At 37.1% G+C, this 12609-nt stretch overlaps 1 protein-coding gene across 1 annotated transcript in view; it reads left to right on the top strand.

Annotated features, from left to right (window-relative positions):
• The window catches only part of LOC112575225 (potassium channel subfamily T member 2-like), a 43349-nt gene that overhangs the window by 22291 nt on the left and 8449 nt on the right, over nucleotides 1-12609 (top strand). The window contains exons 12-28 of the mRNA XM_025256917.1: nucleotides 1783-1919; nucleotides 2258-2321; nucleotides 2557-2665; nucleotides 2976-3084; nucleotides 3282-3431; nucleotides 3906-4147; nucleotides 4491-4725; nucleotides 5150-5255; nucleotides 5550-5722; nucleotides 5928-5999; nucleotides 6439-6573; nucleotides 6821-6937; nucleotides 7306-7402; nucleotides 7746-7829; nucleotides 8241-8372; nucleotides 8904-8969; nucleotides 10838-10897. Of these exons, the coding sequence (XP_025112702.1) occupies nucleotides 1783-1919; nucleotides 2258-2321; nucleotides 2557-2665; nucleotides 2976-3084; nucleotides 3282-3431; nucleotides 3906-4147; nucleotides 4491-4725; nucleotides 5150-5255; nucleotides 5550-5722; nucleotides 5928-5999; nucleotides 6439-6573; nucleotides 6821-6937; nucleotides 7306-7402; nucleotides 7746-7829; nucleotides 8241-8372; nucleotides 8904-8969; nucleotides 10838-10897 (2088 nt within the window). The remainder of the gene's footprint in view (nucleotides 1-1782; nucleotides 1920-2257; nucleotides 2322-2556; nucleotides 2666-2975; nucleotides 3085-3281; nucleotides 3432-3905; nucleotides 4148-4490; nucleotides 4726-5149; nucleotides 5256-5549; nucleotides 5723-5927; nucleotides 6000-6438; nucleotides 6574-6820; nucleotides 6938-7305; nucleotides 7403-7745; nucleotides 7830-8240; nucleotides 8373-8903; nucleotides 8970-10837; nucleotides 10898-12609) is intronic.

Here is a 12609-nt window from a genome sequence, read left to right as displayed (position 1 = left end):
CGTGCCGGGTCACATGACCAAACCAGACAAGCTTACACCGCTTGCCTGTTGTTTCTCTCTCTCTCACACAAACACTTGTAGGGGTTCCTAGTGTCAAGACCGTGCTTTGTACAAAGTGATTTGTTTTATGTTTCCTTTGGGAGATCCTGAGCAGCCTCCTCAACACCTGATTGACGAGACATTTTTTTTAAGACCCTTCCTGCCACGAGGCTATAAGGCAGTCTTTACTAAGAACGCACATCACAAAACTTTTTTTCTTGCAACCTGATAAAGTTTGTCTAACATCAAAGGTGGAAAACAATAACGATGTCCTGATTAACTCAGTATTTTTTTCTTTTTTTTTCTTTCTCTCTCTCTCACACACAGTGCATACAATATCCTTTTACATCGGCTGTTAGTTTGGCATTTGCTGACTGTATGATGTCCAACAGTGGATTAAGTGAACGCAGAGAACAGTGCCTGGCCTGGAAACCGGAGGCTGGTGTGTCTGTTTTATGTGAGGCTGACGGGCGTTTTCCTGCACCAGCAACTGATTGATCAGATCGATGAATGTATAACATCATATTTCAATTTGAGTCTTCCATGAAATTGTGTTTATTCTTGCTCAGCTTGACACATCGATCTATGTTGGAAGCTCTTTCATGACGGTTCTGGTCTTGGAGCCTCTGTTGTGAGTGACAGGCGCCTGTGTGGAGCCAATCAGCTCTGAGGTCACTAGTGCGAGCTCGTGTACAGGGCATGCCGAGAGTCGTTCTGAATGTTTTTTTTTCCGAATTTATCGCAAACATTAGGGTAAAGTTGTCTTATATTTGCCTATATTTTGTCATAGATACATGTTAGTAGGTCAGTTGATGCTTATTTTTTCTTTTAGAGGAATCTCGCTGTTGACCACTAATCCTTAAAATGTTCAAGGACTGTACGTGGATCGTTATCTTTGCTAATGTCCACTGGCACACCCATGCAGAGAGGACTTGCGTACGCACGCACGCACGCACGCACAAACAAACAAACAAACAAACAAACAAACAAACAAACAAACAAACAAAAATCGAATAAGCAAGGAGTCGTGTCCATTCCGTAGCATGAATACTGACAGAAGATTGTTTCCTTTCTCTTTTCCCACTTATCCATTGAAGACTTTAACATTTTAGGACTCAAGTGGTCTGCATAAAGAATGTTTCCAGCATGAACATCAAAATTGAAGTACCCTGTATGCTGCGTAGTCTGTCAATACTAGCCTTCATATTTTTATTTCTTCGTTTGTCGTTCTTTGTGAAACCTTATACCGTGATTCTAAACCTTAAAAGATTCACGCCTCCCGAAAATGATACTCCCTGGACAACCGTTCATTTCCTAAAATATTTGATTTTTTTATATTATCCGTAGATCAAAGAGTAGTTGAGGGAACATGAGAGAATATGAAAGGAGTAATAATTTATCGGCATCTTTAGCACAAAGCTAAACCCTGCTTTTATGAATTGCACGCCTGTCATCTGACGCCCACCCTGTCAGCCACTGTATAGGCGGGATTCGGCTACTTGCCGTATTAACTGAATGTCTGCATATAATAATATATATAAAAACTCTTCCAAATAAAATAATAAGGACTATAAAGGCTTTAAAAAAAAAAATTAAGAGAAAGTAGAGTTCATGCACTGATGTTCTAAAGGAATGCATGGCACGACCAGAGGGATGGAGAATGTGAATGTTCGGCTTTTCGGGAACTGGGTTTTGTATATAATTTCAGTTGTTGAAAGAAGAAAGACTTCTTTTTGTGGTCAGGACTACTTTGTGGTGATGCTGTCACCGGTGGAGCTAGATCCCACCATGAAGATGCTGATGCAGGTGCCGCTGTGGGCTCAGAGGGTCATAAATGTGCAGGGCTCTGCCCTCAAGGATGGAGACCTTGCACGTTGCAGGTAGATATGTCAGAAAATTTATGAATAGAGGGGGAAGGGGCAGTCTCATATCTCTCTCTCTTTGTGCCTGTGTACATAAATATTTCCTCATCTGATAAAATCTTTTTTCTTGAACAATTGATCACAGTTAAGGCAATATATCAATTGCATCACTTCCGTTTAAGTTGTAAAATCAGGACATGGAATCAGACTGACTTCCTGGAAAGGAGGATTTCTAATAGTTAAACTAGAATTTAACTTTGTGTGTGTTTGTGCATGTATGGGTTTTGTGTGTTTGTGTGCTTGCACATGCATACACATTCATTCACCTGTGCATAATGTTATATTTATGTCACTAGGATGCAGGATGCAGAGGCATGCTTTATTCTTGCAGCCAGGAATTATGCAGATAAAAATGCTGCTGTGAGTATAACTACTGTTGCCCATAGCATGAGATATTAACATTATTTTTGTAAATCATTGTAAATAAAACTAGATAACACTTATGCAGGAACTAAAAGTATACATAAACACAATGTGCTGTATTTCTTTCAAAATTTTTGTCTTGGATAAAGTGACAGAAGCAGCTGAAGGATAAAAATGTTTTTTGACTTGAAGATTATGGCATTTCATCTTTTATTTTCTTTAATAATTGCAGGACCAGCATACAATCTTGAGGTCATGGGCTGTAAGGGATTTTGCACCCAAATGCCCGCTTTATGTCCAAATATTTAGACCAGAAAACAAGTTCCACGTTAACTTTGCAGGTATAATGCAAAATCCTTTGTATCACTTACATTTAATTCAAAGCTGTGCAGCTTAGTGTTAAAAAAAAAAAACCAACAATAACAGCAATCATTGCATTTATGATACGAGACAGTCCACAATGAAGGGATATAATCAATAGCCACAAATTAAGTGGTCTAATATTTTCCAAGCCTTTGTATAGGATTTGGACTTTAGGAAACCTCTGAAAGAAAAAGAGTTCATCAGGTGTAGTTCATTAATTTGTGTTATGGTTCATTTCTTCTTTTACATTACATGCAATTTCAGAAGACAAATTTGATTCTCTTGCAGATCATGTGGTTTGTGAGGATGAATTCAAATATGCCTTGCTTGCCAACAACTGTCTGTGCCCAGGAACTTCTACTCTTGTCACTTTGCTGCTGCACACTTCTCGTGGACAGTGAGTACACTAATACCAGTGCACACAGCCTTAACACTTATAACAGCATATGCAGCCTTGACCCCTAAGATATTCCTTTCTTGACCCTTTCAAAAATGTGTTTGATGACAGTGCCTACATTGTTGACTCCAAGATATTCCATCCTTGAACCTCATAGTAGAGCTTATTGTGTTACTGTATCCTACTTTTATCTTCAGAGAGGGTCAGATGTCATCAGAAGAGTGGCAGCGGTTGTATGGACGATGCTCTGGCAATGAGATCTACCATATCCGCCTGTGTGACAGCAAGTTCTTTGGTGATTATGAGGGCAAGAGCTTCACATATGCTTCTTTTCATGCCCATAGAAAGTAAGTCAAACCACTGTTACTGGACAGTCATTTCAGTAGCAGTGTGAGATGAGGAAACATATGCAATGTTTGTGTTGCATTATTATCCATATTAAGCCATGCTTGCTGATAAAAGCTACAGTCATCAAGAGATGAACATTACCAGTGGCTTAGACAGCCTCCAGTCAGTAACTTAAGTGTTCTTGACTGATACAGCATATTGCTTTTATTGATTTAATTTTTAAAAGAGTAATATCTTTTTGTCTAACAGGCTGACTGCTTTTCAATCTTGTTTCTCATCTTTTGTCTTTTATTTTGCCTGTATCAGTGACTTAAACACAAGCTTAAACATTCTTTTCTGAGCTATATATTTGCTTCTGTTTTTACGAAGTGATTATTATGGTATATACATATTTACAGGATCTTTGCATATAAGTAGTATTTGTTTAAACATTGAAATATATGCTTATAAATGATACACCACGACATTTTTAGGTATGGTGTGAGCCTGGTGGGTGTGAGACGAGATGTGTCTGGCAGCTCCATACAGTTGAATCCTGGACCCAGACATATTATGCGGAAAACAGACATCTGCTTCTATATGAATATTACCAAGGAGGAGAACTCTGCCTTCATTTTAGCTAACCCCAACAATGAAGAACGAACCATGGACAAGGCACGAGTACCCCAAGGGACAGAGCAAGCATCTAGAGTGGCTAGTATGGTTGCCAGTGTTGGTGAGTTTGGAGTAGAAAATCTAGAAGACAGCTTCTGTCTGTTTTACAGGACTAAAATTAATGATTAACCCTTGTGTTTGGAGTTTTAGAGAGACAGCATAAAATAACCCAATTCGTTTTCTCTGGGATGCAATCCTTCAATAATTACCATGGGCCATATATCATTAATGTCCATTGGTCAATTTTCATCACCAAACTGCAGCCAATGGGAGAGCTGGGAGTATATATATAGTGGACTTGCACCTTGAGCAGCTTTAATTTTAAATATGCAACTTCCTCCATTCACGACTTGCATTATGTGCACTTGCAGATGCCTCATTGTTTTCCAACATTTCTGGGGCAGGTGCTGTTGCACTGGAACTTCAGCACACTCGTATGTCAGAGAGTAACCTGGGCAGGCAGAACAGCAAGAAGTTCCAGCTGACCCTGCCCAAAGGTCTGAACATTCAGAGTCTGCAGAAGCGGCCAAGCATTGCTCCAGTTCCTGCCATGCTAGAGGCCAGCAGCATTCAGATCAATGTCACAGGGTCCGAATCAGAGGATGAAGATGACTGCAGCAGCGATGATGACTTTCCAGAGTAAGTAGACTATTTATTAGTTTTGCTGTGAACCCACTCTTTGAAAGTGCAAGATTGAGCTCGATCTGTAACAGCTGATGCAAACTTTTTTTAAGCACTTTTTTGACTTGTTGGCTGGGGCATTATGGTTTTGGCTGGAAATGACCAGTGACCTAATGAACATGCAGCCTTTTTCAAAATATACTGCAGAAAGTTGTAATGTAGGACAAACAGTCAGCAAGAAGCAGCTAGTCTATTTCAAAATGTACATAAATTTTGCTCCGCATGCGATTGTCAGTCGTAAGTATAATATAAACACAAATAAAGCTGAAATAGTAGTGTGAGTGCCCGTTCATCTTTGATGTTCAGCTGTGGATTTTGCACTATTTATAAAGGCTGTTTTGAATATAATGCCTTGTGATACTAGAAATTATTTTCTCAACAGATATGTTAGAGGCTTTCCACCTGTCACACCTTATGTTGGCACAAGTCCTACCTTATGCCACCTTATGAGGGAAAAGAGACACCCATGCTGTCTTCAGGTGGCCAATGTAAGTCTTTTCAGTCTGATTTTTTAAGTTTTAAAGTGCTTTATTGGATCAAAGTTGATGAATTTGTATTCAGTTGTAGGGTTATATTCAGGGCAAGTGAGAAGTTATATACATGGTCAATGTGTCAAAATGATCAGGGTCGTGTAAACTAAAACTTACTATGGTTAGTCATTGCACCTAAAATTTATTTATATAAAATTTAAATAATTCCATCTAATGGTATACACTATCACTTTTGTTAAACACTTTTTTTCTGCTCAAGTTTGATAAACCTGAACTATTTTGTGTGCGCAGGCATGCAGTCATAACCATTGTCAGAATGCAAGACAATATAACTGGCCCAACCCCAGTATTATTCTTGCTGCTGACTATGCCAGTTCTGGTCTCTACAACTTTATTGTCCCTCTCAGATCACATGCACGACCAAAGAAATCTCTCAACCCAATTGTGCTCCTGCTTGGTAGACCGTAAGTGTCACATTAATATTTAGCCATCTTTTTTTGTGTCTTTTGGTTACACAATTGTTATACAAGGAGACATCTAAAAAAATTATATATATATCTATTATTCATGAAGGATAGTTTAGAGGAAAACTTGAGAAACTTACAAATAATATAAAGGAGGGTCTTTGACCCTAGCATTAATTAATTCATTTATTTTGTTTCTTTATAGGCCAGATCAACCATTTTTGGAGATGATGTGCTTTTTCCCACTTATTTACTGGATGACAGGCTCCATAGACTGGTCAGTTTCTATTTTATTTCCAAAAGTAATTTTATTATAAACTTATTGCTATTAGCAATCTATCTCCATTACTGACTTGGGTAAAACATTGCAGATCTCTTGTTGGTATTTTTACATACAATAGCTTTATCTTACCTTTACTGGTTTTTAAAAAGAAGAATACAACCAGGCTGCTGGTTATACTTTGACATAAAACTGGTTTAATTGATATTTCATTACTGTTAAAACAAAAGAATGGTTAAAGGCCTGGTAAGATAGGTAACACTAATGCTGACAGAATAAACAAAATTTAAAGATCATTGGTGTCATTATACCTTTATTTTTTTGTGACGGACTTTCTTCTTGCATAAAATTTTGTAGACTGGCATTTATCAGTCTAAAAGTGTGCTGGTGATATTGCACCATTCTGTTTACTGCTATTTATGCTGAATTTGTGTAGCCTGGATGACTTGCTGCGAGCAGGAATCAATGTGGCAGAAAATGTGGTGATTGTCAATAAAGAAGCATCAAACTCTGCTGAGGAAGACACCCTATCAGACTGTAATACTATTGTAGCTGTGCAAACTATCTTCCGGTCAGTGAGAAAGATGCTTACTGTAGTTTTCATATTATTGCTTTGAATTGTATTTTGATTTGTGAAGCTTAAATTAAATTGAATTTATGTAAATTTTTAAACTAATGTAATTATTAATTTTGATGATGATCGGGTGAAACAGGAGTAGGCACAACTAAGTGGACTTCCTACAAACATGTCAGTCTGCAAGGGAGAGACTGACCAGTTTTACCACATAGCTAAGGCTTGTACTCTGTGTGTTTTACAGGCTATTCCCCAAGGCAAACATCATCACAGAGCTTTCACAGGCATGCAACATGAGGTTCATGCAATTTAGAGCTGATGACCTGTATGCATTATCCATTTCCAAACTTGAAAAGGTCTTGTACTTTTGTTCTACATGTGTGTGTGTGTGTGCACATGCATGTATGTCTGGCTGACGTGTTGGTGCACAAATTGCAATTGCTTCAAAGTGAGCCAGGGAGATAGAGTCTATCCATATATAGTCTCTTAATTGTATACACACATTTTATTTATGTATAACATATATTTTATTTTATCAATATTTTATTTTTATAATTATGTGTGATATTTAGCATGCATGTATGTATAACAATCACATGTACCTTTAACATTTAAGTGTGAACTGCATAGAATAAATACTTCTCACAGACACACACACAGACAGAGAAAGATGGGGGAAAAAATGAAGTTGTTAACTGTTGAAATGTTATTCAAAATGGTTTCAGAAAGAAAGGGAGAGGGCTCAAACATCCACTACATGTTCCGACTTCCTTTTGCTGCAGGAAATGTCTTCAGTGCTAGCATGCTGGATACCCTTCTTTATCAGGTCAGACATGTCAACAATGTTCTGAAAGGCAGGATGTATTGTTTCTGGTGTGGACTGCACGTGTGGGTTTTCAACTCACAGCTATATTTGTATTTTCTGTCACTTAGAGGGAATCTCCAAAGAATTGTTGTAGTAGGGTTGCTATAGTTCTATAGTTGCTACAGTTTATAGTTCTGTGAATATGTGATGCCCACAATTTTCTGTCAGTACTTATAGCTTATGATGAATTCTAACTGATGTCCCTGATTTGTTGGTTCCCAGAGATGCAGTGCACCAGGATACTAAAGTTTTTGCAGGGTAAACTTACTAAGGATATTCACTGCCTGCATCCACTGGTTTTCAGGTCTATGTCAAGGATTACCTCATCACCTTTGTACGACTGCTGTTGGGAATAGATCAAGCTGTTGGATCGGGTCACCTCGAAAGTGTAAGAGCCTATATAAGGTCATATTCTCCTCTAATGAAAGTTCAGCTTATTATGACAGGGTGTATTCTGTTAGATATTTAAGCAGTGTGTGATGAAAGGGAAGGTGATGTAGAATTTAAAGGTATATTTACGTTTGTCCAGCCTGAATCTTTGCCTGTGTTTTTGTGGTGTGAAATGAGGAGTCTTGCTTTCACAACAATAAAAGAATTGATTGTTTTATGGAAGATAGATGGCAAAATCTGACATGACTAGTATATAGTTGCACTAATTTAATGTGCTGACTGACCAATGATGTAATTTTGAAGATAGACCATGACTTGTTAATACGAATTCTCTTTTTTTTTTCTCTCTCTCTCTCTCTTTCACACACATACACAGATTAACCAATTAAATTATCTGTTTCATTTACAGTTAAAAATAACCAAAGATGACTTATGGATTCGAACATATGGCAGGCTGTATCAAAAGCTTTGTTCGACCACATGTCAGATTCCAATTGGAATTTACCGCACTCAGTTTCATACTGGTTCTGAGACCACATCGGTGAGTATTATTTTTTTTTTGTCCAACTTGCTATAGCAGACTTTCAGATGGTTGATTAATGGAAACTAGCCTTGTGGTTCCACATACATTAGTAAAGATATAGACATGTAAACTCATAAGACACAAATGATGTGTTCATTTACAAAATTCTAGGCAGATTATGCTACAGTCAAAAGTCTCATATCACAGTCATTTCCTTTAGTATTGTCTCAGAGGATTCCTTAATGCTAGCATTTGACATATACATTATATCAACATCTGTGTTCACATTTTTTTTTCAAAAAAAAATGGATATTAGCCTGTAGCTCTTCTGGACCAAAATTTTTATTTGATCCAGTTATTGGAAGTAAAAATATGCAACTGTGTGTGTATGCATGCTCATACATGAGTGTGTGTTTAAATGTAAGGGTTGTAAGCAATTTGTGTATGTGTAAATGCAAGTGAATAGAGGATTCTGTTGGATTATAGTAATTGTTTGCAAGCATATCTGAATTGCTCTAATGACCTTATGCAAATTATGTTTGTATGCAGACACCAAAATGTCCAAGACATAAGAAAATGCAAAGTGAAGTTAAGCTTTCTTCAACAGACAGTGAAGTGAGTAGTTTTTTTAACATTTGCTTAACCATTACCATTTTGCACACTGTGCTGTCTGGGCCCCAAAACACTTTAAGTAGTGATTCTGAAATATCTGTGGACAGATTAAACAGTCTAATCCTGCACTGCACACTCTTCTCTTTGCTTGGCTCTGCCATGCTTAAGGTGACAGATAATGTGACCCTTACTTACAAAATGCACTGTCAAATATTGTCATTTTTGAGGTGTGTCTGTGTGCGTGTGCATTCATGCATATGCATGTTGCATCACATGTTCACCATTTAAAAGAATATGATGTTAAAATAAGTCAGTCTTGTTTCTTAAATGTCATCTAGAATGATAGTTTTGTCAAATCACTGATCTGAGTTCAGTACAAGATACATTTATTCCCAACAAAATATGAGTGAATAACTCACTTTGTATTCTCATCCCTTAACTCACTAGAACCAAACTATTTACTGCGTAAATGGAAAATGAAATGTTCAATGGTCACACAATGGCTAGAGTTGCAATCCAAGCCCACCATATACAGAAAAGCCCTCATACTTATTTTACACGGGTATACATACTTACATTGTTAAGGCTGGTCAGTAGAACAGCAGGGATTCTATGTTAGGCAGGCATACCTGTGTACATTCCACATATCATGGCTTAGAATAGATAAATCTTTGTACTTGGTAATGTTTGAAGAAATAAAGGGGCTTGCTCACTCAGGTTATAGTATCTTAAATTGTTCTTAGTTCAGATTAACGTCTGAAAAACATTTGCGTTCTTGCTAACCTTTTAAGTATGATCATGGATTTACATATAGTATGATATGTGCTATCTGTACAAAGAAAACAAAGATTTAAAGGAGAAAAAGTCCCTGTCATTTGGAACTTGCATAAATTAACTGGATGATCTGCAAACATAATGATACCAATGACAAAGATATTTTACAAATATAGAACTCAGTTCCTTCCTGTTTATTTGTGATTCTGCAGTTGAATACTTAAAGCGTTGAGCTTGCTACATTAGGGTAGGTGAAAGCTTGGGTTGGTGTTTGGAGAGCAACATTAAATATATTGCTCTCTACTTTCACTTTTGTTCATTTATGTTACTGTTTCCTGTATTGATTTAGTGTCTCTTTTGGCCTTGTGACCATTGGTGCAACAATAACAATCAAAAACTGATCCTAGCCTGCAAGAAATCAGGGGTCCCTTATGGAAACCATCCAGAGTAAAATCTGGTCCCTTGTGGGAAACAGGAGTTGGAACCCAGCAGGATTTGGAAGTAATGTTTGTCCAAGGGACCTAGGGGGTTTTACCCGCTTGCAGCCGTTCATTTCTCCATCAAAGTACCTGTTTCTAGGCTGCATTTTAGTCTGTGCAAAGGTTAAACAGAAAGAACTGGTCTAGCCTGTGTAGCAGTTACGCATGGGGAAAAAAAGTGGGGGAAAATGTATGTGACGAGACATGTTTCAACTGGCCAGTGAATTTATGTGTGGCAGCAGGTTTGCGGAATAAAAGTCCAGCAGGTTAAATGCTTAAATTCCATCTTTTTATGATTACATAACACCTAGCCTGGCTTGTTCGCCTCTCTTCTTTTGCTTGACCCTAACCCTCACCGGGCCACTCTTGCAGGCTAGGATATCACAAACATTTGCAATAAAAAAAGGAATCATGTTTTTTTTAATCCTTAAGGCTCTTGATTTTAATATTAATAAAATGATACGAGCAGCTGTTTTAAAATATTATCGCTGTAATTGTATTTGCCACCTGCATTGCACCAAAACAAGAGAAGAGACAGTTTGTGATTAATTTTGTCTTTGTAGAATTCTTTGGCTGCTGTAGTCACAAGCGAATTAATTTTAATTAATTTACATTTAGAGTCCTTCGATGATGGCAAGGGATCAATCAGCCCTCAACCTAGCCTTTAGAAATTCATTTGTGAGTAGAAGAGAGGGTAACATGCACCTAATTTTCTTGTACTCTTGCTTATATTATGTCCCTTTTCACTTCCATTCACTCTTATCACTACCTCATACATTGTCACACTTTTAACACCTGTATGTCATGAAATTCCAGGTATATTGGTAAAAAGCACTAATATTTATTTTTAACTGGCTTTTACTTAATGGATGGCTGTGCATTCAAATGTGAGCTTCTAGCTGTTTGGTATGATATATGTATTTGTGGAAAGTTGAGCTCCCTTTTTTGCAGCGAAAATAATGAAATTTTTTATATGAAGTTGATAATAAAGTCTGGTTTAACCTTCAATCAGTAATGCATCATGTAAGTGCAAATGACTCAAAGTTTTTTTTTGTTACTAAAGGTTTCCTGTTGTCAGTCACAAAGACAAGAACTGAATACAAATTCTCATGATTCATCAGGCTACACCTCATAACAAACCTTTTACAATCATACATGTCCAGCACTTGGTCACATTACTGCAAGCATGAGTAAAGCTAGGTGTGGCGCAATTTGTCATTAGATAGAGTCTTTCTTTCCAGCCAGCTTTCTTGTCATAGAAGTCACACTCCAGCAATCCAGAATAAATTATGTTTCTTGCATGAACATTTCACTCCAGAGGATGCATGGAACTACATGTTAAATATATGTTCTTAGTAGCATGCATAAAATGAACATTCTAGATTCATCATCCATGGTGTTTTCAGTATCATCAGTTATCATCAACACCACCACCATGTTGATCGTCATAAATGTTAATGGAATTATAATATTCATAAATACATGTGCATGTGGCCTTATATAAACAATATGGCAATGGGCATATGAGACATTTTGCACAATACTAATTTATAAGATATTTTACTAATAGTTATGAGGTATTTCACATAATATTTATAAGACATTAAACATATAATGTTTGTTAGATATTTTATGTAATGGTTATTGAGGAAATATTGTATGCAACACTTGTTTTGAGGCCTTTAACATTATGCTTATTCGTGAAATATTTTACATAATGTTTATGAGACATTTTACATCTTTTACAACATTTATAAACATTTTATATATACTTAATTATGCAAGCAAGCTTACATATGTACCATGCACTTAATCATGCCTTTCATTTACATCCATCAAATCATACCAGTGAAAGATTAATAACAGTGGATGATTACTGATGTTGGGGGCTGATACGCATAAAAAACAGTTTATAAATGTACTCTTGTTTCATGAACCCAAGGCAACCATAATTAGGCACTGAGCATATAGTACTATGACACGTCATTGTTTAAAATGGCACATGCACCTTTTCCCCAAGGAACCCCCAAAGTCAATGGCTTTGGAGATAGAAAATCTACTTATCTATGGTGCCCCACAAAAAATACCACACCGTCCTGTGGCAGCAGCAAAGTCAACAAAAAAGTAAGCAGGCAAGTGAGCAGACATTATAGAAAACCATTGTTCCAACACAGACTGTTGTTTTAGACTACAGTGGTTCAAGAGAGACTGCTGATGTAGCTCCACTTCCTTCACCACCAGCGCACTTGGATAGAAGCAGAGAGAAATATCTGCTAACACCTTAACTTTTTGCAGCAGCTCAATCATACCTGTGGCCTAATAAATCAATATTTAATCATGGGTTCATGTCTAAGACTTTATCTCAGTTTACTGGTAAGAGATGGGAAATT

This window comes from Pomacea canaliculata, linkage group LG11, assembly GCF_003073045.1.
Source record: "Pomacea canaliculata isolate SZHN2017 linkage group LG11, ASM307304v1, whole genome shotgun sequence".
Classification (NCBI taxonomy): domain Eukaryota; kingdom Metazoa; phylum Mollusca; class Gastropoda; order Architaenioglossa; family Ampullariidae; genus Pomacea; species Pomacea canaliculata.
This window is presented reverse-complemented; position numbering and strand designations above follow the sequence as displayed.